This window comes from Mus musculus, chromosome 1 (assembly GCF_000001635.26).
Source record: "Mus musculus strain C57BL/6J chromosome 1, GRCm38.p6 C57BL/6J".
NCBI classification, from domain to species: Eukaryota; Metazoa; Chordata; class Mammalia; order Rodentia; family Muridae; genus Mus; species Mus musculus.
This window is the reverse complement of record NC_000067.6, coordinates 20,794,074-20,820,565: the sequence shown is the minus strand read 5'-3', so window position 1 is coordinate 20,820,565 and position 26,492 is coordinate 20,794,074. Positions and strand designations below refer to the sequence as shown.

Here is a 26,492-nt window from a genome sequence, read left to right as displayed (position 1 = left end):
CAGGCAAAGAAAAAAAAAAAAGAAAAGAAAAACAGGGGGTGAGGTGGGAAGGACCACAACTCCCAGAATGCAGTGCTTCCTAGCCTTCCTGTTGCTCAATTTCCAGGGGGTGGGTTTTGAGCGTCCTCTCTGTACCATTGGTCAGACTTCCTATTAGGGCGGAGAAAGTGACCATTTCTCTCCAATCCAGGCACGGAATGAAAGGCTATTGAAGTGGTTAGCCAATCATAACGCGTCTCTGCTCCATGCTTCCTCCACCATAAACTTCCGTGGCGGGAAAACTTGGGAAGTTTTGGCGCCAAGGCGGTGTCACGCGTTTCCGGACTGTTTGGTGGCCGGCGATTTCGGAGCTGCGACATGGCGGGCACAGTAGTGCTGGATGATGTGGAGCTGCGGGAAGCGCAGAGAGACTACTTGGACTTCCTGGATGACGAGGTGAGGCTCGGGCCGCGAGCCCGGTGCTGGGGTCCCGCGGGTGACCGGGCACGGCTGAGGGGGTTCCCGCGGGTGACCGGGCACGGCTGATGGGGTTCCCGCGGGTGACCGGGCACGGCTGATGTGGTCCCCGCGGGTGACTGGGCACGGTGCTGGGGTCCCGCGGGTGACCGGGCACGGCTGAGGGGGTTCCCGCGGGTGACCGGGCACGGTGCTGGGGACCCCGCGGAGGACCAGGGCCGCTGATAACTTCTTTTCTCTGCAACTTCCTGTTATCTTTTTTTCTCTCCTAAAGATGTACCTCCAGATTTTAAAAGTTACATTCTTTTCATGTATTAGTTTCGTTATGAAATTTCATAAACACATAATGTATTTTGGTCATATTTCTTTCTTATCACTCCCTCTTATAATTACTGCTACTGATCCCCATAGCCTACTTGACATGGTACCCAGGCCTTGTGCTTGCCGTCTTCCTCTGAGCAGCCTATTTTTCTTGAAACCTCTTACATTAGGATATGTTAACTATACATACGGGTTACATTATGAAACTTCATAAGCACATAATGTATTTTGATCATTTTCATTTTCTCATTATCTCCTCTTGTCATTTTCTTGCTCCTGTATATCTTCATGAGTTACTAGGGTTTTCTCCAAAGTAATTTAGTTTGTCTCTAAATTCATGTGTTCCCCCCAAACCCCACACAACTTGCAAGGAGACTGGTCAGGTGTAAACAGGCTCTTCTTTGGAAAAGCTAATGTAACTGGCTCAGAGCCCTCAGATTTAATGACTGGCCTGATGCTGGTGAGGGTAGGAGCGAGACTAACAATTTATGACAGCTCTCTTTTTAGTGAATCAAGTGTTTTGTATGCAGGTAAAATGGGTTTAAGTGTAATCCAAAATTTAAAGCTATAGGATGTTGATGAGCCCTGGAAGTTTGTTGATCAATGAAAAGCAATTTAAATTTGAATTTTAAGAGTATTTAAATTACATTTCAAATATACATCATGATTTTGAAATATGTCTACAGTCAGGTGTGCTAACATCCAGATTTTAAAGTTAAATTTTCATATTGCAAGTTTTTTTGTTTGTTTTTACTAAGTCTTTAAGACTTAGGCCATTCTAATTCCCAATTAAAATGTAAGCATATAGGAGAACTGTTAATGATCATGATAGTATGTGATAGGGCATGCTGGACAGGAGGAAAGGGTTGTCTGCAGCTGTCTACTTCCTGGGCACCGTTGAGACATATATCAACATGCTGGCATCCTCATGTGTAAGTGACATAGTGGCTAGTGTCATCTTTGCTGGTGTAGGCTTTAAGTAGCTCCCAAGTCCCTGCTTAGGACTTTTGAATACCTTTATGCTGACCTCCCATGGTATAAATAGAACCCTCCCCCACCCCCACGATCAGTAACCCCTTTATAAATTGAATGCTCAGTGGTCCTTAATGCTCTATTGATAGAGACAGCAGGTGTGTTCTCCTTGTCCAGAAAGGCATACACCTGTTTTATAATGTAGGAAAGAACATTTTTCCGCTGAAAGACAGAAGTACGTTACACCAGAGGGCAAGAACACAGAACTGACCACCCAGCCTTTATGTAATATGTCCTTAAGTACCCCCAAGTTCTTGATGCAGTTGTAGACCCCACTGCTGAGCTTGCCTGCCTTCTGACCTTCTAATATTACTGGAATCCCTTAGATTCAGGACAGGCTTACTCTCACTCGACGATACCCCTTTCTACCAGTGTTTACAGCTTGTCACTGTGTACCCATCTGCTTGCTTGTTCTTTTGGCTGTTGCTCTTGAAGGAATCTTACTCTGTAGCCTAGCTTTGGACTCAGAGGTGATCCTCCTGCCTCCGATGCCTGAGTGCTGGAATTGTAGTTTAGCTCCATGCTCTACCTGAATTCAATTTTTCCTCTTTGTATCTCCTAGGCAGCTTTAGAGATCCAAGCTTGCTATGAATAAAACCAAGACCCTGTAGAAAGGGGACCCTCAGTTTCTTAGGTGACATTGACTTTATGATTCTTAGAGTCTCTTAATAGATTGTAGGTGAGGTCTGAGGCCAGCGGGTGAAAGGGGGAGACTGAAAAACAGACTTTGCGTTCATCTGGGCCCAGAGGTTTTGTTTCCAGGGTTGCTTCTGGTCTGAAACACATTTGACTTGTGTCCTAATTTAATATGTCAAATCACTTGTTCAATATGTCTTATTGGCGCTTCGCAGGAGGACCAAGGCATTTACCAGAACAAGGTTCGGGAACTGATCAGTGACAATCAGTATCGGCTGATTGTCAGCGTGAATGACCTGCGCAGGAAGAATGAAAAGAGGGCTAACCGGTGAGCCGTGACAGGGTTTCCCGGGGGCCCGCTGCTTTGGAGGGAGAGAGGAAGGCATCCTGTTTAGATTGGGAAGACCTAGAGTGCATGGGCTTCACCTACATACAGGCTGTCGTTGTCGTCTCCCAGAGAAGAGGTGGTCTCAGGTACTCCCATCTTCCAGTGTTGTGTTGAGCATCCTTTTTTACATGTTTGATGAATTGAGAATAACTTCAGTCTTACACAGTGGTAGCACAAAGTAGACATGGATTTCCTTTCTCTGACCCGAGGTTGTTCCTTCCTGTTTCTAGGGTCAGCTTCCTGAGCTCTGTCTAACTGTTCTTTGTCTCAACCCCACGCAGCCTCCTGAACAATGCGTTTGAGGAGCTGGTTGCCTTCCAGCGGGCCTTGAAGGATTTCGTGGCCTCCATTGACGCCACCTACGCCAAGCAGTATGAGGAGTTCTACATAGGATTGGAAGGCAGCTTTGGCTCAAAGCACGTCTCTCCCCGGACTCTCACTTCCTGCTTCCTCAGCTGTGTGGTCTGTGTGGAAGGCATTGTTACTAAATGTGAGTGGATGGAAGATGGTGGTGCTAGGGCCCTAAGGAAATGGTAGGGTAGATTTAGGAGGTCTGGAACCCAGGGGAGCTGGTATGAGTCTGGGGAACTTGTTCAAGGAAACATTGAAATTAAATAGTAAAATGTGAAGCAACTCAGGGTCCACGGCACTCCGGACTGGGAGGGACCAGCAGTGGAAAGCAGAATTGCGAGTTCCCAAAGCGGGACGAGTCCAGTTCTTCCCTCCTCACTGCAACCCTGAACTGTCCCTTCATTGACATCAGTGGTTCTTAAAATTACACATGGATGCAGGGTACCTATGTATAGATGTAAAAAAGGACAAATGACAAGTGGTAGGAAGACAGGTTAACCTAACTGGGAGAATATAGTATTTATTATAGAGCTTGCATAAGTTTAGGCCCCCGTTGTCTGTTACTGTGCCGTTGGTGACTCTGTGCACCTTTGCATCCCTAGGCTCTCTGGTTCGCCCCAAAGTCGTTCGCAGTGTTCACTACTGTCCTGCTACTAAGAAGACCATAGAGCGACGCTACTCTGACCTCACCACCCTAGTGGCTTTCCCATCCAGTTCTGTTTATCCCACAAAGGTGAGGACATGAATCGGTTGGGCATCTTGGGGGCAGTATCAAGGGTGAGTGTTTAAATTCAGGCGACTATATAGTATCTGGAGTCTTTATTCTAAAAGTAGATATGCGAGATTAAAGATATGTAAAGATTAATTCAGAAAAAAAAAAGAATGGTTCAAGATAAAGTTTATTATAGAAATCCTACCTTTTTTTGTTGTTGTTGTTGTTAAGATTATAGTTAGAGGTTAGGGAGTTGGCTTAGTGGATAAGAATACTTGTTCTGGAGGTGTGAGGGCCTGGGTTTGAATCTCCAGCACCCACGTAAAGGGCCAGGCATGCTACACGTGCATTCTAACCCTGCCTGTCCTTGGACAGTGTCTTGGGAGAGAGTGATCCCAAAAGTTTACTGGCTGGATGGCCAGCCCAGCCGAAATGAAGAGGAAATTTGATGTCAAGCTCTGGTCTCCGTTTGCATGAGTGTGTGCACCTATACATATTTGTGCACCATACAAAATAAAGTTTAGAAAAGTTGCGATATAGAAAGCCCATACACACACACACACACACACCTAAGTGTATAATTCGAGTTTTTATAAGCAGAATATACTCATAAACAGCATCTAAAGCGGAAAAAAACTTACCAGTGCTTAGAAATTGCTACAGAAGGCCATGCTATCCTAATGTCTGTTTTTGGAGAAAGGGTCTCCACATAGCCTCGGTTGTTGTCCTAGAGCTTACTACAGACCAGACTGGCCTTGAACTCACAGAGAGCCACCTGCCTCGGTCTTCTGAGTGTTGGGATTAAAGGCATGTGACACCATTCCTGGCAATCCTAGTGTCTTAACACTAGGGATTGCTTTTGCCAAGTGACTTGTAGCCTTCCTTTTGCTGTGACCCTTTAATACAGTTCTCATGTTGTAGTGACCTCCAGTTGTAAAATGATTTTCGTTGCTACTTCATAACTGCAATTTTGCCATTGTTATGAGTCATAACGTAAATATCCGTGGTTTCTAATGGTCTTAGGTGACCCTGTAGAAAGGGTCATTCAACCCCCAAAGGGGTCACGGCCCACAGGTTGAGAACTACAGCTTTTGGCTGGTTTACTGTGTACGTGCTCTTGTGCCGAACAGCTTTTGTGTGATGCTGTGTATGCCCACGAGTGTGTGTCTTACAGTCTTCATTTGTGTGATAACAATCCCATGTTATTTACCTATTCTGTTGATAGATTTAGATATTCTTTACATTTTGCCTGGTAGGAATGCTGCTGTGAGCAGTTTGTAGCTTTGGCTGCGTGTTTCTCTTGGGTATTTCCTGGAGTAGAAAAACTGCATCAGAGCTGGGCATGGTGGAACCCATCTTTAATCCCAGCTCTCAGGAGGCAGAGGCAGGTGGATGGTTAGAGTGAGTTCCAGGACAGCCAGGGATACCCAGGGAAACCCTGTCGAAAAAAGAAAGAGGAAAAGAAAACCTGTATCAGCTTATAATCACAGATTCAGCCTCAGTGTGAGGAGTCGGGACTTTAATTTAGGTGTTAGTACAGCCGTGGTCCCATCAGTGAAAACTGACCCTTCCACTGGCTGATCTGTTACTAAGTCAAGGATCAGGTTAGGAAGGCTGGAAGAGATGCATACACATTTATGGTTTGAGATAGTCAAGGTTCCAGAACGCTAGAAGATGTTTTTCACATTGGATGAATACTCCATTTTAAAGATAAGACCAAAATGACTTTTTTTTTCCTGTAGGATGAGGAGAACAACCCCCTGGAGACAGAGTATGGCCTGTCTGTCTACAAGGACCATCAGACCATCACCATCCAGGAGATGCCAGAGAAGGCCCCTGCTGGTCAGCTCCCTCGCTCTGTGGATGTCATTCTAGACGATGACCTGGTGGATAAAGTGAAGCCTGGTGACAGAATACAGGTGGTGGGGACCTACCGCTGCCTTCCAGGGAAGAAGGGCTGCTACACCTCGGGGACCTTCAGGTAAAGGGTCTGCTGTGCGATGGCCTAGCCTGGGAGTCCCACCCTCCCAAACAGGCATTCCGTCCTCACTGTGGCTGGTGGACAGAGAGCTCACGTGAGTTCTCTGCTCCCGTTTTCTGGCTTAGTTTAATGCCCAGAAACATTTAGCAGTGCTGAGGCTTCACCTTTCACTGTGTTGCAGGACCGTCCTGATTGCCTGTAATGTGAAGCAGATGAGTAAGGATATTCAGCCTGCATTCTCTGCGGACGATATAGCCAAGATCAAGAAGTTCAGCAAAACTCGTTCCAAGGTCAGTTGAATGGGGATGGGTTTGGTTTGAAAGTGTTGCGTCCTGCATGGGGCCATCTTGGGCTGGAGCTAGAGGAAGTTGCTTTTGTTTTTTTTCTCTCTGAAGTATTATTTGTTGCTAGCTTCCAATTTTGTTCCAACTGACAAGTTAAAGGTATTTTTTGCCATTTTATTGGTGGTACTTGTGTGTCTTCTGGGCTGCTCAGTTGAACCTAATGCAGATTAAGAATGTAGGAGTTAGAATATGGTGTACCATTGAGCTTTATTTATAACTAACTGGTTTAGTTCTGTTGAGACAGTCTTGGGTAGCCCAGGCTGTCCCTGAACACCTGATCCTCCTGCATATACTACCATGTGCTTTTAGTTTTTCTTTTTAAACTGTATTTACTTACATTTCACTGTTTATATGTGCACGTGTACCTACATGTGGAGGTCAGGGAACAGCTTGTTGGAGTTGATTATCTCACGCCTTAAGGACCGGAGGGATTGAACTCGGATGGTTGCTTATAAAGACTATCTGTCCACATTTAGACTCGAGCAAGGTAGTATGTGTGATAAATGCTACTGCTAAACCAGGAGATTACTAAACCCAGTTTGTATGTGTGTGTGTGTGTGTTTGTATGTCTGTATGTTTGTTTGCACTGGGAATGAGCTTATTGTTTTGGAGATTAAACCCAGGGGCCTTGCCTTGTATGTGTTAGCTAAATTCTGTACCACCGAGGTGCATCCTCAGCCTGGTGTTTTTGGTATGTTTGTCTCTTTAGGTTTGGAGAGAAGTTTATTATAGATTCGTAGATGGGAGAGAGTGCGGCATGCTGTGTGAGTTAGGCATGGTGAATAGACAGCCACATGGTGGGGAGAGAGGACTGAGAAACTAAGGAAGTCTGGAGTATCAGGGAAAAGGATACTTAGCTTCTGGTCTGAAAGCGACAGAAGAAACAGGGAAAGTTCTGGCTCAGAAAGCTATGAAGTCCCAACAACCACATTGTGGCCTAAGGGGCTTCTCTCCCGTCTCCCCCCGCTGTTTTTTGAGACAGATTCTAACTATATAGCCCACACTGGTCTGGGATCTCCCGAGTTAGCACAAGCTGGCCTTCAGTCACAAGTACACCTTTACAAGTTTTGTTTTGTGCCGTACGCTACCTCTTTACCTGCCCTGCTAGTTGTCCGAATGGGGTTGTCTTGGAGCAAAGCTTTTGGTTTTTGAACCCGGGTTTATCTTTTCTATGGGCTCCAGAACCCCCCCTGGTGTCACAAGGCTTTTCTCTCTTGGTTCTTCCTCCAGGATGTCTTTGAGCAGCTGGCCCGGTCGTTAGCCCCGAGCATCCATGGGCATGACTATGTCAAGAAGGCAATCCTCTGCTTGCTCCTGGGAGGGGTGGAGCGGGAACTTGAAAACGGCAGCCACATCCGTGGAGACATCAATATTCTTCTAATAGGTATGAGGGTGTTAGACCTTGTGTATTTAAAATTGTACCACTGTGTCTAGTCATATTCTAGGCTCATCAACGTACAGAAGACTAAAATGGGTGGTTTTGTTTTAAATCATCCCTGAAATTCTGATTTATCTGACGTAGACTATATTCTGCAAATGGGAAAAGGGAAAGAAGTAACGGTTAACGTTAGTTCTGTGTGGAAGCAGAGTTTGCTGGGGTGTGTGTGTGGGGGGGGTTCTCAGAGACTCATCACCCCCTTGTCCTGCAGGTGACCCCTCCGTTGCCAAGTCCCAGCTTCTGCGGTACGTGCTTTGCACGGCGCCCAGGGCCATTCCCACCACGGGACGGGGCTCCTCTGGAGTGGGTCTCACAGCTGCTGTCACTACAGACCAGGAAACAGGTAAGGACCTGAGGCCCCTTGTCAGGCCCAGCATGAGTGTGAGCAGATTAGATTCTTCAAGCTCTTAGGCGCTGACTTGCGTTTGGGGACATTTGAAAGATTAGTGAAATGTGTTATAAGAGTGAATGCTCTGGAGAAATGGAGAAATGATGATTTAAATGATGGCAAAAGAAACCAGCAACTTAGGAGGAAGGGGAAATGAAATTAGGGGAAAAGATTGGAAGAGCAGGAAAGGAACTCTACTTGGGTGTCACATGAGGATGTGAGAGACTCCTGTGACATGAAGTCTCTTACTGTGTCCTCATGCACTATGAGGACAGGTGCCACCGAGATCTTTGTCCCCTGACCTAGACCGTGGCACACACATATATTTGCCTCTTCTCTCTCTAGGGGAGCGCCGCCTGGAAGCTGGTGCTATGGTCCTGGCTGACCGTGGAGTGGTTTGCATTGATGAGTTTGACAAGATGTCTGACATGGACCGCACAGCCATCCACGAGGTGATGGAGCAGGGTCGAGTGACCATTGCAAAGGCTGGCATCCATGCCCGGCTCAATGCCCGCTGCAGTGTTTTGGCAGCTGCCAATCCAGTCTATGGCAGGGTGAGTGGAATTGGGCCCATAACCACTGTTCTTGGATCAATTTGGTTTTGCTTATTGGCTGGACTGAGAGGTTTGCTATAGAGGACAGCTTGTCTTGTTACTACTGCTCTTGGATCACAGCAGGTTTTCTTCATGGTTCCTATATAACAGAAAAGATCATGTGTGCATGTGTGTGAGTGTGTATGCAGGTTCTGTGCTTGTGCATGTTTGTGTGTGTGCTCGCGCACAATGCATGTAAACCAGAGGTCAATGTTGGGTGTCTTCCTCTATCCTTCTTCACTTTACTCTTTGAGACAGGGTCTGTGAGTGAACCTGGGTTTCTGGTGTTTTGGTTGCCAACTTGCCAAACAGTTGCTGTTAGGACCATCGAGTCTGTTTCTATAATTAGGCCATTATGCCTCTGGTCCATTCTCTGGTCCTTGGAGACTTTGTATGTGCACTAAAAGGACTGTGGCTCATCAGGAGATCTCAGCCCTGAGCCTTGGTCTTCCAGGAACAGTTGGTGTTAAGAGTCATGTAGACTGAGAACGCACATGTGTGTTCAGAACAAGGCCTTATTGACGTTGCATGACGCAGCAGAAGCTAGCACTGTTGGGGGCCTCTCAGATTTGTTACATGGTTGGCTTTGAATTGATTGATGGTTATTGTGCATCCAGAAACCTGTTCCTGATATCAGTTTTCTGTGACTCCGCTAATATTGGTGGGTTTGTAGTCTGTAATTAAGGAGGAGTTATGTGTGTGTGGTTGTGTGTATGTGTGTGGTTGTATGTGTGTGGTTGTGTGTATGTGTGTGTGTTTGAGACAGTGTGTCACTGTATAGCTCTGGCTGTCCTGGAGCTCACTATGTAAATTAGGCTGGTCTTGAACTTAAGAGATCTGCCTACGTAAGCTTCCCAAGTGCTGGGATTAAAGGCATCCTGTCATGTTTATTTTTAAATAATTTTATCTGACATTTTCATATCTATTCATCTGCGGGTGGACATATTCCATATCTTGGCTGTAGTGAGCCATGCTGTAATAAACATGATATACGCAAGTATTTCTGGTATGCTACTATGGGTGGCTTCTTGATGAAACTGAAAACCAAAGTATTAAGAGTTTGCCTTTTAAAAACAGATTTGCAGTGTTTCCTTGTATGAACTTAAACCCAGCAATGCTAGTGAACTGCACAGTGAAGGTTTCCCTTCTGCTAGGATGGAAACTGCAATGCTCACTCTTCCGTGTGTGCCCTGCGTCAGGAGCTTAGGCAACGCTACCAATGTGCACATTGAAACTTTGTTGGTTCCTTTTGAGAACGATTGATTTTCTGCTGGGTGTGGTGGCGGCAAGCTTTTAATCCCAGCACTTGGGAGGCAGAGGCAGAGGCAGGCAGACTTCTGAGCATTCAAGGCCACCCTCCTCTGTCTCTAGCAAGTTCCAGGATGGCCAGGTCAGTCAGAGATCTTCTCTGAAGACAGGACAGACATTTACTTTTACGTGCATGTATGTGTGTAGCGTGCATCTGAGGGTAAGAGACGACTTGGGAGAGGTCATATCTCTCCTCCTGTATTGATACCCAGTGATGTACTAGAGGAGCACTCGACCACTGAGCTATATCCTGGTCCAAATTGTCGGCTCTCCTGCTATATTTTGTGTGGTCTAGCCTTACAGTCTCACCCCAGGATTGATTTGGCTTCGATGTTTGTTCTTCTTACTGATGTCCCTTCTCCTTGGTTGTCCTCTTGTTCTCCAGTATGATCAGTATAAGACGCCCATGGAGAACATTGGGCTGCAGGACTCACTGCTGTCTAGATTTGACCTGCTCTTCATCATGCTGGATCAGATGGATCCTGAACAGGATCGGGAGATCTCAGACCACGTCCTGAGGATGCACCAATACAGGGCCCCGGGGGAGCAGGACGGTGATGGTGAGTATAGAGAATACTACGATTGGCTGCTGGAGGGGTCCTAACGGATACTGCTATCATTGACAACATCCTGGGTTAATGTTTCCAGTACCCCCACCTTCTTGTCCTTCTCCCCTTACTTGACTGCTCACTGGAGGTTGAGTGTCCATTTTGGGGTATTGCTGTATCTCTTTTGAGCAGTTCTAAGTTTCACATTTGTGAGGTCCATGTGTCTCTTCCTTCCTCCTGGGTTCCTGCTTTCAGCTCTTGGTTTCGTCTCTTTCCATGCTGGAAAAGAGGCAGTTTTTCTTGGCTTTAACTCCTTGATGTTTTTTGTCTCAACTTGTGTTTGCTAGCTTTGCCATTGGGTAGTTCAGTGGATATCCTGGCCACAGACGATCCTGACTTTACCCAGGATGACCAGCAAGATACCCGCATTTATGAGAAGCATGACAGCCTTCTACATGGGACCAAGAAGAAAAAGTGAGCCTCTTCTTGCTTCTTTCTTGAGAGAGAGCTGAGATTTTGTTAGCGTACATTTTTGGGGGGTCTACAGATAAAGCACTTGACCTAGCTAGTTGCCTTGATAATGTCTCCTCTTGACTCAGTTCAGGCTCAGATCTTTCTTAAAACAGATAGTTTACAGATAGTTTTGACAGACAGCCATGGCTCACACTCATAATCTCAGTACTTGAGAGGCTGAGGCAGGAAGAAGCTAGCCTGGACTACAGATAACTGTCTTCAAATTTTCTTTTTTTGACAGTGTGCCCAAGTGCTAGTGGGTGTATGATCTGTCCTCTTATTCTCCTGTGGTCCTTCGTGGAGATTTTTGGTGACGATTAGTTGGTAGCCGGTAGTAGAGGCTTGAAGGATGAATTTGAGTAGAGGAGACTTGATTGGGTGCCCCAACACGCTGTGTAGACTCTCATGCCTCTGTTTGGCCACATTATAGAAAGAAGTATCAATGCACTGAATTTGAGTTGACCTCTTTGTATTCCCACATATAAAATAGGACAGGGACCACATGTGGTGGGACAATCATAAAAACCTTGTAATGCCAGAACTTCTTCCCTAGACTTTATGAGTCAGGGATAACACCTGAGGCTAAATGGAGAATATTAGAAATGCTTTGTGTGTCCCCTCCTCCGAGAGGTAAAGCATGGCCCCAGGTGGGTTAGGAAAACGGCATTCACTCTCTTGGATCCAGGGAGAAGATGGTGAGCGCAGCTTTTATGAAGAAGTACATTCACGTGGCCAAAATTATCAAGCCCACCCTGACACAGGAGTCAGCAGCCTACATTGCAGAAGAATACTCACGCCTGCGCAGCCAGGACAGTATGAGCTCAGACACTGCCCGGGTAAGTACACAGGGGGTTGTGGTCTTGAGGGTCCTTTAGCTAGAACATGAGGGGTGGAGTTCCTGCTCTCTGGTAACTAACCTGGGGGAGTTTTTACTTGACTTTCCTTCCTGGTCTGAAGAACTTTCTGTTGAGAGATATTTATTTATTACTTTCTGAGGGAAATGAAAACTAAGACCTCAGATGTAATAAGAATGTCCGCCAGTGAACCGTGAGTAGCTTCTGGGACCTGACCTTGTCTCTGTTGAGTGACCGTGATTCAGAGCAGTTTCTAGTGTGACTTAATAGATTTGAACTTACCTGCATCTTTCAGGAACTGGAACTGTAGTTCATGTAGGACCCAAGTTCAAAGCCTGGTGTCTATGACAGGCCTCTGGGCCGTCTGCCATTGCCTTGTACTTGTTCTGTCTCAGGGTGTTCTGATAGTTCTTTACTTCCCTTCTGCCCATGGTGGGATGCGCAGAGCATCACTCGTTTCCATACTAAATGCTCCCTTTACCACTGCTCCTCCCTGTCCACAAACTGTTCCAGTGTGCCCGTTCGAAGACCTGCTCACTGAAACAACAGAGTTATGGTTGTCTGGTTCTGTTAGTGTGCGTGAAGGTTTCACAAAATTCTCAGGTGATGCAGAAAGCGGAGCTGGTGATGGAGTGTCTAATACTGATGGTGTTCCACATTGCTAGTGCATACATGCACTTAGAGGTTTGCTTTTGAAGATTGCTGTGGGTATAAATGGGAAGTTAGAAGGGCCAAAGATAGAGGTGAACTGCATGTGGTGCTGAAGGTTCATATAACAGGAGACATAGGAACCATGATAGAAAGGGTGGCCCGTGCCTGGTCAGAGCTCTGCAGCTGGTGTGCAGCCTGGGGCGCAGCCTTTCACTGCTCGGGCCTTCTCCGTACCAGTGAGAATGCTGGGGAGTAGCAGGGCCGTTAGAACTCCCTGGCACTCAAAGTAAGCACAGTGTGACTTGGTAGGCCAAGGACCCTACCACATAATAGGGCTTTAAGAAGACACAGGCCCTTGTGTGGGAGTGTGTCAGCCTCCTCCTCACTCTGAGAGACAGGTAGCTGTCCTCAGAGCTCCACACTCACACAGGTGGCCTTGGACAGATTCAACTCTTCTATACCTGTGTCTTCCTCTGTGAAGTAGTTAAGAGGAGTCACACGTCCAGCTCAGCACCGTATAGAACATACTCTGATGATCCCTCTCCCCTGCATCCCTAGTCTCTTCTCCCTCAACCATCCCTAGCAGCCTCTCCTCTGCCCTGCCAGTGTCTTGCAGATTCATGACTTCTGGTTTCTGTTTAGTTTAACCAGGATTATCTGTGTGATTACCTGTCCATTAGCACTTGCTTATTTAAGAGTCCTCCCTATTTGTGCCTTGTTGTCAGTGCCTTTGGGCAGACTCAGTGCAGGCATCCCCACCTGCTGAGTTTGTGATCGTAGTAGTGACTTTGAGTCCTCTCCAGATGATGGCTTTGCCTGTCTTAGTTCTTTTATTCTTTTTCCTTCCCTCTTCTAACCTGTTCCTTGCACCTGATGGTATAAATGTCATGTTTGGGGCTAAGCACTCAACTGCCTACCACTTCTTAGCACCTTTTGCAGCCATGAATCTTTGCTTTCTCCACTGCTCACTGGCGCCGTGATTCTGATAAGGCTTGAGGGTGGCAGTAGTTGGGCACTGGCTGCTACTTGAACTTTAAATGGCATCCACCTATAGAGAGGACAGACCTTGGGCTTTCTTAGCATTTCTGGTATTGCCTTCATTCTTTTTCTGTGCCATAAGAGTAAGACACATGTTTCTGCACAAGTAATTCCTGCACGCTTTCTTCCAGACATCTCCAGTTACAGCACGGACACTGGAAACTCTGATTCGACTGGCCACGGCCCATGCGAAGGCCCGGATGAGCAAGACTGTGGACCTGCAGGATGCAGAGGAAGCCGTGGAGCTGGTTCAGTATGCTTATTTCAAGAAGGTGAGCTTTCAGGGAATCCCGTGGAAGAAGAAGGGAAAAGAGTGTTGACAGCCAGAGGGGCTGGCGGAGACCAGGAGAGCAAGGCCCTCTTAATCAACTGAGCAAAGCTCATCTGAACTCACAGATGCTAAAGCAGCAATCACAGGACCTGTGCTGCTCTGCACCAGGTCCTCTGCTGTGTATTAGAGCTTTCAGTTCAGTGTTTGTGTGGGTTCCCGAGCTGTGAATGGGTGGGTCTCTGATTCCTGTGCCTTCTCTTAGGCTCTTTTCTTTCTTTCCGTTTATCTTGTCCAACTTCAATGCAATGGTTTTTGTTTTGTTATACTTTATTTCATTATGTTTTGATGTTATCTTTTAGAGGCCTGTTCTTTTCTAACAAGAAACAGAAATGGAGTAGATAGGGGTGGGGGGGTCGTGGGAGGTTTAATAAATGTTTAATAAAAGGGCAGGAGGAAGTTGAGCCTTGTGCCTATGGCTCATCTGAAGAACTGCAGACCTTCAAGGTCTGCTTCTTTTTTCCTGCTCGAGAACCTGTGTTGAATTTCCACTAAATACCTGATCTACATAGAAGCAAATGGCTTGTTCCCTTAACCATAATGGTTTGGACACCTCCCCAAACATTTATTTAGTAAACTTAAAGTACCTACTGTGTGAAAAGCCTCACAGCATTGGTGAAAGATGGCTAGTAGGCTCTCCCTACTGCTGGTCCTGGCTCGTGGACCAGGAAAGGTACAGATAAGTCTTAGAACTACACGAAAGTCATTTCTACGCATGATGCAGAAGCGACTCCGGGTTCCTTACTCAGTTTTGTCATCAGTGACATCCCCTGGCTTGTTTCTAGGTTCTGGAGAAGGAGAAGAAACGTAAGAAGGCAAGTGAGGATGAATCAGACCTAGAAGATGAAGAGGAAAAGAGCCAGGAAGACACTGAGCAGAAGCGGAAAAGGTACCGTGGGGAACTGAGAAGTGAGATGTGAGGCTCTGTTGTGGCCAGGGAGAGCCCTGCTTGTTAGTGGCTGGTCCTTCCAGGCCCTGTAGTGGTGGCAGATGGAGGTGGTTATTAATTCCTATAACAGAAGTGATGCCATCAGCGGGTCTCCCAGTGTTCTTGAGGCTGTTTCCCCTCCTGCTTATGCATTCGTCAGACTGATCTCAGGAACAGAGAGCGCCGGGCAGTGGGGCCTGGAGATTGTCTTTCAGAAAGGGTAGTGCTTTGTTCAGGCCTGAGCCTGGAAACTGATTTGACTGACCATGGCCTATACGAAGGGCTGTATGAGCAAGACTGTGGATCTGCAGGGTGCAGAATGGCGTTTCACATTGGTTGTATATTTCTCTGTGGTCTGAGCCCCCAAATAGGGCTCCGAAAAGCCATCTCAGTTCCTTGACTGCTGTGGGTGTTTCAGGAGGAAGACTCATGCCAAGGATGGAGAGTCCTATGACCCTTACGACTTCAGTGAAGCAGAGACGCAGATGCCTCAAGGTGAGTGGCCATTTCCTCCCGACCCTTGCAGTTGCTGTTTGTGTGCCTTTTCTCGTGGGTTCCCACTGCCTCCCGCACGAGACCCTGGGAAACCTGCAGAGCCAGTGTTAGAAAGTAAGCTTGGCTCTGCTCTTGGTCTCTTCTATCTGTGTGACCTATGTCATGCCTGCTGAGGGCCTCCTCTAACTCGATTCCCCTAGCCATCAGAGCTTTCCCTGTATTTTCCTGCCTGGCCCCTTAGGAATCATGGGAGACAGGCTTAGCAAGGGGGGGAGGGATGCCGCTTTTCTAATATTGCTGGAAATGGCTTCACCTTGCTGTCTCCCCTACCCCTGCAAACGCTGTCTCCCTGAAGTGCACACCCCAAAGACTGACGATTCCCAAGAGAAGACCGATGATTCTCAGGAGACCCAGGACTCCCAGAAAGTGGAACTCAGTGAGCCCAGGTGAGTTCTTCCGGGGATGCCACCAGCCGCCGCCGATGACCTTAGAGCTAGAGCTCCACCGTGATTACCCCAGGCTCGCCCAGGGTGTTGCAAACCAGTGTCTAAAGGCTGTGGCGATTTGGCAGAACTGCTTGCTTCTATCTTTGTGCAAATTTAAATTGTTACTTTTAAGTCAGGAGGAACTGGCTTGACTTACCAAGGTCAAATTTTGATTTGTAGCTTACTGTAGCCTTGGATTCTTCTCATTGGAATATTTCTTTTTTTTTCCCCCCTCATAAATTGTGGCCACTTTTTTTGAAAACCATATTTTCAGTAGAGTTTCAGAAAATACTCTTTTTCCTGAAATTTATGTTTACCAGACACCAAAGAAATAACATGGCTAAGGTTAATTTTTAAAGATAGAAAGTACAGCCCAGCCAAATGTAGAAAAATACTTAAAGAAAAAAACACTAAAATTGGCTGTAATTGTACTCCAGAAACAGCCATTGAGGTTTGCTTTCTGAACCAACTCAGAATTCACTGTCAATAGCTGCTGTCTTTCTAGGGGCCGCAGTGTGTAGAATCTTTGGTCTCGATGTGTAAACAGAATGGTCTCACACGCTGAGATTGCCCCTTCCCTCGCATCCATCTCGAGTGCTCCGATTAAAGGCATGTGTCCCCGTCCCCCAGATTGAGATGTAAATTCCTAATCAAGTCCTTGAGTGGCACTGAGGTGGCTCCATGTCACTGCCGTCCATTCACAATGAGACATTCTTAGGTTTGCCGCCTGGCACAGTCATAAGGCGCAGTAAGGTCTCTAGACTGGAGAAGAGTCATGGGCTTCCATTAAATCCTGTGTGTAAACTGTCTCCTAGCTGTCGTGCTGGCCAGTTTGCTGTGCCGTGTGTAGGATTACCAGTCTCTTGACAGCCTCCAGGTTTCAGAGGCTCCTCGTGCCTGAACTACAGGAAGCTCTGCTTGCAGTGTAGGTTGGTTTAGAAGGATGCTCAGAATATTGGAAAGACACTTTCCCGTGTCAGGCTTGTCTTAGCTGCAGGTGGGTTTGCTGCCATTTTGTTGGTTTAAGACAAGGTGATGTTGGGGGCTTCCTCAGTGCTGGTATCAGACGTGTGCTCCACCAGACTGGCCTCCTACTTCCTCACGCTTTTCCTGTCTTGTGCAGGCTGAAGGCTTTTAAGGCGGCCCTCTTAGAAGTGTTCCAGGAAGCTCATGAGCAGTCTGTGGGCATGCTCCACCTCACAGAATCCATCAACCGGAATAGAGAAGAGCCGTTCTCCTCAGAGGAAATCCAGGCTTGCCTGAGCCGGATGCAGGATGATAACCAGGTCATGGTGTCTGAGGGCATCGTCTTCCTTATCTGAAGTTGTTGCTACCAAGTACTGCCCTGTCCCCAGCCTTTGTCTCCCATCCTCCAGTAACTTTTTTAAGGGATGGAAGCTGATGGTGAGACGATCAGGACTTGGTGGAAGCTTTGTGTATGACTTCTGCCTTGGGGCAAGAGCTGGAGGGAGGGCCAGGACTCAGGCAGAAGGCCTGCCTCACAAGCCCCAGTCCTAAACATGGGGAGTCTTCATGATTTGAGCTGTGTTTCTGGGCACAGCTGTGTCCTGCGTTTGTTACTTGTGTTTTTACCCCCACCCCCAGGCACTTTAGTCCAGGAAGCTTTGAGGTCTGTTGGGCCAAGAGTGGCTCAGGCAGATGACAAGGTTGGATTGGAGAAAGCTTTCTTTGCAATTAGACTAGTATGTATTGTTGACCTAAATATCCAAGACATTCATACTGAGTAAATATAACTATTTTGTACATGTGGACTTCATGCTTTGTGCTTTAAAAAAAATACATTTATTTATTTGTCTGTGTGTATGTGTGTGAGGGTTGGGGCTGAGACCTCCTGGGACACACTTTTGGAGGTCAGTGGACATCTCATGGGAGTTGTCCCCTACTACCATGTGGGTCCTGGGGATCCAACTCAAGGAGTCAGGCCTGGCAGAGGGTTCCTTTACCTTCTGAGCTGCCGTTCAGGCCCGGGCCCACTCGAAGATTTCTTTTACTTTCATTACAAAAACATTGTCGTTAAAATCACACTAGAGAATTCAATGAACTTGTCAAATTTTAGAGTAGCCATGGTACAAGAGGCTACCATCACACGGATTTTATACTTTCCACTCTTGTAGATACATTTATGTACTTATCTACCCACCACCAAAGGGGACAACTTGATGACAGAGTTAGAATAAAATGAGGCTTGCTATCCTTCATAACCCAAGTCCCTTTGTCCTTCCTCATGCCCTAGGGTTTAGCCTTGTCTTCTGCTCTGCTTATGTACGACATGTACATATGTTATTGGCTAGGTTCCCCATGTACAGGAGAACATGTTTATTTCTTTCTGAGGTTGTGACCTCACTTTGTGTGTGTGTGTGTGCGCGCGCGCATGTGTGTGTAAAATCCTACTGTGTGTGTAAAATCCTACAATACGGTTATTTCTTTACGACAGCTGGATTCTATTTTTTCTATGTACCATATTTTTGTTACCCATTCATCCCGGGGGGTGTGGCCAGGGTCCATCTCCCAGCTCTGCATAACCTGGTTGTAGTGGTGCATGCTGATGGCCCCAGCACTCCTGGGGTAGTGCAGCAGACCCTCATCTTTGATGAGCCTAATTTTTGTGGTAGGTGCCTTTAATCCCAGCTCTTGGGAGGGTTCATTTACAGAGTGAGTTTCAGGATAGGCAGTGCTACACAGAGAAAAACAGAACAGTCTAGGCCTTATGGTAGTTTTTAATATTGCAAAACTTGTCTAAAGTGATCTCCCTAATGGCTGTATTCATGTATTGGTACTTTTTGTATGCAGGCGTACTGGATTTCTTTTGTGGGCTTAGCTTCTGCATTTATGTCAAGTCATCACAAGGTGGCAGCAGGCTGCTGTGCTCTCTTGGGGGATTTTCCCTTTGTCTGTAGATTTCCTCAGAAAACCGTCAGCTAAATGTGATAATGTGCAGTGCAAACCAGGCCCTGCTGATTTGGAAAAGACACATAACCATGGCAGTTACTGAAAGTTCAGGGAAACAAACTCTGGCTTCACTGACCCAACAGAGGTCCGTCCCCTTAGAGAACTGGTAATTTATGTCAGAAACTCTCAAAATACTGTCCTTATTCATAGAGGGATCCTTTTGCAGGGTAATTGTGCAGTTATTGGCATTAAGCCTTTTTAAAAAATTGTCTCATAATATTACATTCAGACTGCAGTTTCCCCTACCTCCCCCCAGATCAACTCCCCTCCAAAAGGAGCAGGCCTCCCAGGGACATCATGCAAACATGGCATAACAAGCTGCAATCAGACCAGGCACATATAGTCCCATCAAGGCTGGACACGGCAACCCAGTAGAAGGAAAAGGGTCCTGCAAGTAGGGAGAGTCAGGAGGAGCTCCACTCCCTCAACACCAAGCTACTTAGCCAGCGCATGCAGAGGTTGGACCCCTTTAGGCCTCATCTCTCAAGTTCCCATGAATCCTAGTCAGTTGGTTCTGTGGGCCATGTTCTCTGTGTGTGTCCCTGACCTCTGGTTCCTCCCCTCAGCAAGACTCCCCAGAGCTCTCTCTAATGTTTGACTGTAGGACTCTCTGGAATCTAAAGACTGGGGAACATGGAGCCTGAACCCGCCATCTTCCGGAACCAGGCAAGGCCTCAAGTGGAGGGATTAGCACACACACCATCCTAGCCATGACACCTTCCACCTACAGTTCATCCTGCCTGCAGAGTATCCTTAAAAGCACAAAGCATGTGTTTAGGGTGTAACAAACTTTCAGTTGTGCCAGTTTTCAGCCATCGGCTGAGTAAGTTATGGGGCTGGAGAGTTGGCTAAGAGAGCATACTATTGCAGAGGATGTGAGTTCAGTTCCCAGCACCCATGTTGGGCCTGCTAATAACCTCCTCTGATTCTACTATTTGGAGGATGCACAGACACATTTAAAAGTAAAATAGTAAAAACTGAAAACATCATTGCTTTAAAAAACAAAACACTGAGTTGTCTACATGCTTCATTCCAAAAGAACCTGTTTACACATCCATTGCTTAGTAAAATAGCTAAGGTTTCTGGGGCTTAGAGGGGTAAGGTTTGTCTGTCTTGAGAAATTGGGGCCTGGATGAATAGGGCACCTGGATGAATGAAATGTTGATAGTAATGTGATTTTGTGTAAAAATTATCTTTTATCTGCCTGATGTAGTTGTCATCACATTAAACCTCTGTCTGCTAATTCAGGTGAGCCTAATCTTGGAAGCTTCTCACCTCCATACAGTGTTAGGCCTGTTCGAGAACCCCAAAAGACCACCAAGGAGCCCGTTCTGGTGAAGTCACATTAAGAGTTTTTTTATTGAAGCTGGAGCTTGGACTCAAGCTCACCCGAAGCCCCAGCCCGATTTCAAGCAAGCATTTATAGAAACAAGCAAACAAGCAAAGGGGTTTCTAGCCTGGCACACATCTGATCGGGGGACTCTTCATGGCATTTTGTTGCCCTTTAAAATATTTGGTGCTAGGAGCCAAACCATAAACTTCTGCTTTCCTCCTGTTTTGTGGCTGTTAGGGAGTGAAGTGCTGGGTGCGGGCTTGTTAGAGAGTAACCTGGAAACTAGTGCTGGGTGCGGGCTTGTTGGTTAGCATGAGTTTAACCTTAGGTCAGGTTCTCAAGATGGACTCTGACCCCAAGATGGGTTGGTCTGGTCTCACAATTTAATCTAGGCCTAGAGTGTCTTGAGCCTCTGAGACTTGCTGCTCACCCCTTTTTTTAGTTCTTTTTGAACTCTGGCTGTTTTAACTCAGCTGCTCTGGTTCAAACTCCTCTCCAAGATGATTGATTCAATCTAGTTTCTCTTGGCCTGTTTTCGTTCTGTACCTCAAAGTAACTGGCAATCTGTTGTTATCTTCTTTCTCCTCGCTCTCTGGCTCGTCTGTCTTCACCTGTTGTCTAGCTTGTTTTCTCTCAGCACCCTGTCTCTGTACAACTGTCTTGGTAAAACTGCTCTCTCCTCTTTCTCTCTGCACTGTTCTCTCTTAAGTAGCCTCTTCTCTTGAGAGAGAGAGAGCTGGGCATATCCAATTCTGTCCAATCTTTCTCTGAGTCATCACTTTGTCTGCCACTCAATTAGGCATCGCTTTCAAATATCTGTGCTTCCTACGACAAACTGCCTTCACTGTTTGGGATGCTAAGGTTGTATATATTCCAGCCAGAAGGATTAAAGGTGGATACTAAGGGTGTGTTCCAGCCAGAGGGATTAAAGGTGGGTACTAAGGGTGTGTTCCAGCCCGAAGGATTAAAGGTGGGTACTAAGGGTGTGTTCCAGCCCGAAGGATTAAAGGTGGGTACTAAGGGTGTGTTCCAGCCAGAGGGATTAAAGGTGTGTGCTAAAGTTGTATATATTCCAGCTAGAGGGATTAATGGTGTGTGCTAAGGCTGAGCCACACCATAACTAGAAATGAGTTTTTCCAGTAAATAACACAATCTCAGGGTTCACAGTGTGATCAACAATATCCAGGGAGTTATTCTTGGCCACTTACCATGGAACTAGAGGGAAAACTTGAGCTGCTTGTTAATTAGTTGTAAAATGGGGACATAAACTGCTTTGTAAGCTATTTATGAGCCAAGTGGGCCAGCAGTGGTCACATGTCAGCCTAGCATAGAACTCCATTGAGGTAATATTGATACAATATCTAGGGCCCACTAACAAAGTGGTTGGTTTGAGTGAATGTTTTAGAGAACACTATGTCAACAAAACTCAAATTATTAGGGGCTGACGGCCTAACTCTGGAGAGTGCTTATTTAGCATGTGTGTGCCATCAGTCCAATATCCCCTCGATTCATCCCCCCTTTTCTGTCCCTTGGTAATTCCTGCTCTACAGTTAGTGTGGGCCTAGCTCAAGCGCCCAAGTCCTCACTTGCAATAGGGACTTTAGCTTTCTCCAGTGGTCTTCAGTTTTCTGTAGTGATAGGCAGTGTTAACAGCCCTGTGAGGTAGGTCAGGGAAATGTGGAGAAGGAACGAACGGCAAAGACTGGAAACCAGAGAATTGGCTGGCTCATTCCCACTCATTTTTCCTGATGGCTGTTCAGTCTACACTAGCTGTCCTGATGGCTCTGGACTCGTAGATTTTTTTAAAGTGTATGTGACTATGGTACTTGTGGGTATATATATGAGTGTATGGGCACATTTGCCCATACATGTGTGCATATGGAGACCCACAGAGGTCAAGCCACCACCAAACCACCACCATCATAATTACTACTCTCCAAACCACCACCATCATAATTGTCACAGTTATCATTATTGTTGTTACTACTGTTGTGGTTGTTAATATTATTGAGATATCTCACTGAACCTGGAACTGGGTATTCTTAGCTTGACTGGTTGACCAATGAGACCCCTAGAATATGTCTCATCATTGAGCTGGAGTTATACCCCGCCTTTTTTTTTCTTTTTTAAGATTTATTTATGTGCATCAGTGTTTGCCTGTATATATGTCTGTGTGAGGGTGTTGGATCCCCTGAAACTGGAGCTACAGACAATTGTGAGCTGCCATGTGGTTACTGGGAATTAAACCTGGGTCCTCTGGAAGAACAGCCAGTGCTCCTAACTGCTAAGCTCTCTCTTCAGCTTGGTTACATAGATGTTGTAGATCAGAGCTCAGGGTCTCTCGATCTGTAGCAAACATTTACCCCCTGAGCCACCCCAACTATTGGAAGAATCTTCCAGAAACCTAAAAACTCTTCCCTAATAAGGTCCTTAGGATCCCATCAAAATTCACCCCGGGAAACCAGTGGGCATATAGGGCTTCCTTACAGTGCAAGTAAGGTTACTACCATGGGTGTTAAAACCAACATAGATGATGGCTAGTTAACTTTCTTAGCTTATATGTTTCATACTGATTACACAGGCAATGCCACTAGAGAGTTATCCAAGGGAACACAGCACTAATGTGTTCAGATTCATTTCTCTGACACTGACGTGTACCCTGAGCAAGGCCAGCCACATCTGTAGAAGAAAGTGCCTTTACCATTCTTAATAAAAGTAGTGTTTGAACCGGATGGTCACCTAAGTCCCTGGCAATGTCCCTGCGCAGTGTCTGTGCTGCTCACAGCACGGATTAGCCCCTATTCCACTGGAGTTGACCAGGGTTGACCATCGTCATCAGGCAGCTCAGAGTGGGTATCTGTTGTGTGGCAAGACTTTTCCTGGGGAGACACAACACACAGGTCTGCTCACTGCGGCCTGGGAGTCAGACACCACCAAAGAACTTGGTAAACTAATGGCTTTTATTGGTGCTGTGTACAGGAGTGCAGATGAGGAGCAGAGATTACTCAATGACAGGTGCATCACTAAAGCCCACCCCAGCATGGGTGAGAGAGCTCACAAGAGCTGGGAACCTGGAGCACCCTGCACAGCCTATGGGAAGCTCAACGGGCTGGAAAATATAATTTCCAGTGACTCTGACTCCTCCTCTTGAGAAGAAGAGGGCCTAGTGAATCTTGCCAGTTTCAGGCACATCCTGAAGCTATTCTGAGTTGTTTACCTTCCTGTTTAGAGAGTTTCCTTGCCAGAGGGAGGGAATGCTCCCGTCTTGAGGAAACTGCTACACAAGAGTATTTTATCACCTGGTTATACAATCGTTCTAAACTAACCGTGACTGATACCAAAATCTGAGGCAACCCAAGGCCCTTATGTAAAGTGGTGTCTTCTTTGCAGATTTTCTGCTTGTATCCTGCTACATACTTTAAGACATTTCTAAATTATACCCTGCTGTGGATAGTTTTAAAATTGCTACCGCCTTTGCCTGGGGTCAGACCTCGATCTGGCCCCTCCTGGCTTCCCTTTTGCTACCTAGCCTAGCTCTAGGTGGTTTCCACACCACCAGCCCACTCTCGAGACCCTTGAATCCATGGATAAAACACACACACACACACACACACACACACACACACACACACACATGCAGAGAGAGAGAGAGAATTCCTGTATAATTTGCCTTCTTGACACAATTGCTGGGTACAAATATCTCCCACTTGGAAAAGCGTGCCCTTACCAATTTATTAACTCCAACTCCCCACCTGTCCTAAACTTAGTGGCTAGTCCCACCTAACCCCTACCAAACATCCTTAGCCAGCCTCCTGTATCAGAGACTGCAGTCCCTAGCTCCCCCCACGCCCCTGACCCCTAGGCCTTACATGACTGCTGTGTTCTTCCTCCAAAGCATGGCAGCAAAGCCCCTCTCCTTTCCTGTGTCTCCTTTTCTTCCTTTGGGACTGAGAAGTCCCGCCTATACCTTCTGCCCAGTAATTACCCTTCTCCACGACTTTCTTTACTGATAAATCAAGAACTAATTGGGGAACAAGACCTTACTATCAGAACTTCCCCTTACAATACCCAATTCAAAATAAATGCTGTGTAAATAGTTGTTATAGTGTATTGGCTAGGGGATAATGATAAGCCAAATGGATACATATTTGGGGAGTATTTTCAGTTGAATTGGTTGGCTGCAGACACAACCACCAGACTTATGTGACCCTGAGCTTCCCAACAGCAGTGGATTCTGTCTCCATCTTCTGTGAGTAGTATCCAGGATGTTTCCAATGATCTCTAAGAGCTTTATTTAATTCCTAGGAAGGTTTCATCACAAAATGAATTTTAATGCCATCTTGACTTGTTGAAATATAAACTAGTTTACAGCTCAGTGAAGAGTGTTGGATTCTAGCAGGTTCATTATTAAGCAGCATGGGATCCTGGCTCATTCTCTTAAGTCTCTCCTCAGGGGAGGGAATTAAGAATCTAAAGTTTTCCCTGAATATTTTTACTATTAAGTCCTGAACGTTCCCCCACAGCCTGTAGGAGGATATTAGCCTCTGCTTAGCTGTACCGTTCTGAGAACAGCTGCCCCCTCAGGTGTCTTGTAGTAAAGCCAAGCCTTCCTGCTTTAAGGGCCACCATTTAACCTCGCAATAGAAAGGTCAACCTAGGCCCTCTTGCATGTGTGTCTGCTGGGCTAGCAATTTAAGTGGAGGTGTATGGAAATCAAAGCCATAGTCAACTTGATAAAGCATACCCAAGCAGCAACAAAGTTTGAATTGGCAGGTGTAGTTCTTGCTAAAACTACAAGCAGCAACAAAGCAGCAACAAAGTTTGAATTGGCAGGTGTAGTTCTTGGTCACGAATAAGACCACTACCACAATTTCCGATCCAAACTTGAAGCCAGCTTTAATATTGACCAGGATGATAGATTCTAACCAAATGCATTCTTGGGTTCCCAGAAAATGATGACGAGTTCACCTTTTGCAGGTTAATAAAGGCAAAACCACAAGGCCAGCATATTTCCCATCAGGTCCAATCGGAGGCAAGCATACATCCTGACCTATCTCCTGTCCGCATACTTCCCATTGCATGCGATCAAGCACACCCAGTGCAGTTGGGCCAAGCAGATCTGTTTAGTAGCTCGTTATCTCCCATAAACTATAGTCTCCAGCATCTCAGGGAGTGTCTGTTCTTTGGAAAGGAGCTTACAGGTTAACCTTGGCTCTTGTTTTAAAAATTGCTATTTAGAAAGGTAGACAGGAGGAGGACCCTAATGCACCTAGCATGATTTAATTTGGTGAACTTTAATACCAGCTTGGAGGCGGGCAAGATGGCTCTTCGGGTGAACGCACTTGCTGCCAAGTCAGATCACTTGGATTCTGTTCCTGGAACCCAAGGTAGATGGAGTGAACCAACTCCATATTCTTCTTCTCTGACCCCCACACACATATTGTAGCACAACTCCATGGAGTGTTATCTCCATTGGACTCCAGGGACAGAACTCGACATCAGACTTGGCTGCAAGTGCCTTCCTCAGATAACTTGCTCTCGGTCCATAGCTAGTACATGGTGGAATTGATCCACCCTAAGGGCCATCTTGATTAATAATTACACTTCTCCACCTAGGGAACTGTGATGTTGTTCCCTTCAAAGGGTTTAGAGTGCTCTGTGAACTTGGGGGGATCAGAGCTTTATTCATGGATGAATCTCATTGACAAGACCACACAGATCTAGTAGGATGAGATGGCTGGGTACCAGTGTTCAGAGATGAAGCAAGACCTTCCAAAGTTAGGTAATGTTCTTTGAGCAATCTCAAGAGTGTTCCCCAAGGGCAGCAAAGCCTTTGGTACAGAGATCGATGTGTGCTCTTTCATATCTGGAAGCTGATGCTGTGGTGGGCACTGTAGTTACTAACCTTTGGGCTATTAAATTAAAATTTTAAATTGATTTATAATGTGGGCTATTAGATTAAAAACTGCTAGTCTTTTAAATTAAGAGACACTCAAACTTTTATTTCTTTTTTATTTTAATTTTTATTATTTTTATTTTTTTCGAGACAGGGTTTCTCTGTATAGCCCTGGCTGTCCTGGAACTCACTTTGTAGACCAGGATGGCCTTGAACTCAGAAATCCACCTGCCTCTGCCTCTCAAGTGCTGGGATTAAAGGCCTCTATTTTTATTTCTAACCTAGAATTTTTTCATTAGTGGAACAGTAGAAAATACCCACAATCTATCTCCTCCAATAGATGTTAAATGTGCTGTCCTAGATATTTTCCCATGCACACATAGCTGCACATTGTCAGTGTTTGATGGCTGTAAATGATGCTGTGAAGTACAGCTTTGCTATAAGTGTTGATGTGCACAGTCCTTAGGACAGTTTCCTAGAGGTACACAGGCTATGGTTTTCACAA

At 46.1% G+C, this 26,492-nt stretch overlaps 1 protein-coding gene across 2 annotated transcripts; it reads left to right on the top strand.

Moving 5' to 3' along the window:
- Positions 1-253: 253 nt before the first annotated feature.
- Positions 254-17,600, top strand: Mcm3 (minichromosome maintenance complex component 3). Of its 2 annotated transcripts, NM_008563.3 has the most exons (17): positions 254-435; positions 2,661-2,773; positions 3,115-3,323; positions 3,787-3,917; positions 5,639-5,877; positions 6,059-6,167; positions 7,452-7,605; positions 7,871-8,002; positions 8,393-8,601; positions 10,334-10,508; positions 10,844-10,970; positions 11,695-11,845; positions 13,684-13,824; positions 14,666-14,769; positions 15,227-15,303; positions 15,659-15,749; positions 16,912-17,598. In NM_008563.3, the coding sequence occupies exons 1-17, from the start codon at positions 358-360 to the stop codon at positions 17,108-17,110; spliced, it is 2,439 nt and encodes an 812-aa protein (NP_032589.1). In that variant the 5' UTR covers positions 254-357; the 3' UTR covers positions 17,111-17,598. The 2 variants fall into 2 exon arrangements, with proteins under 2 accessions (NP_032589.1, XP_030107786.1); XM_030251926.1 differs by lacking the exon at positions 2,661-2,773 and having other exon boundaries at positions 383-435; positions 16,912-17,600.
- Positions 17,601-26,492: the final 8,892 nt, after the last annotated feature.

Coding starts and splice junctions, on each gene's coding strand:
- Mcm3 (NM_008563.3), top strand. CDS start 358: ATGGCGGGCACAGTAGTGCTGGATGATGTGGAGCTGCGGGAAGCGCAG. Junction 7,606..7,870: donor CATCAATATTCTTCTAATAG/GTATGAGGGTGT, acceptor CTTGTCCTGCAG/GTGACCCCTCCGTTGCCAAG. Junction 8,003..8,392: donor CACTACAGACCAGGAAACAG/GTAAGGACCTGA, acceptor TTCTCTCTCTAG/GGGAGCGCCGCCTGGAAGCT.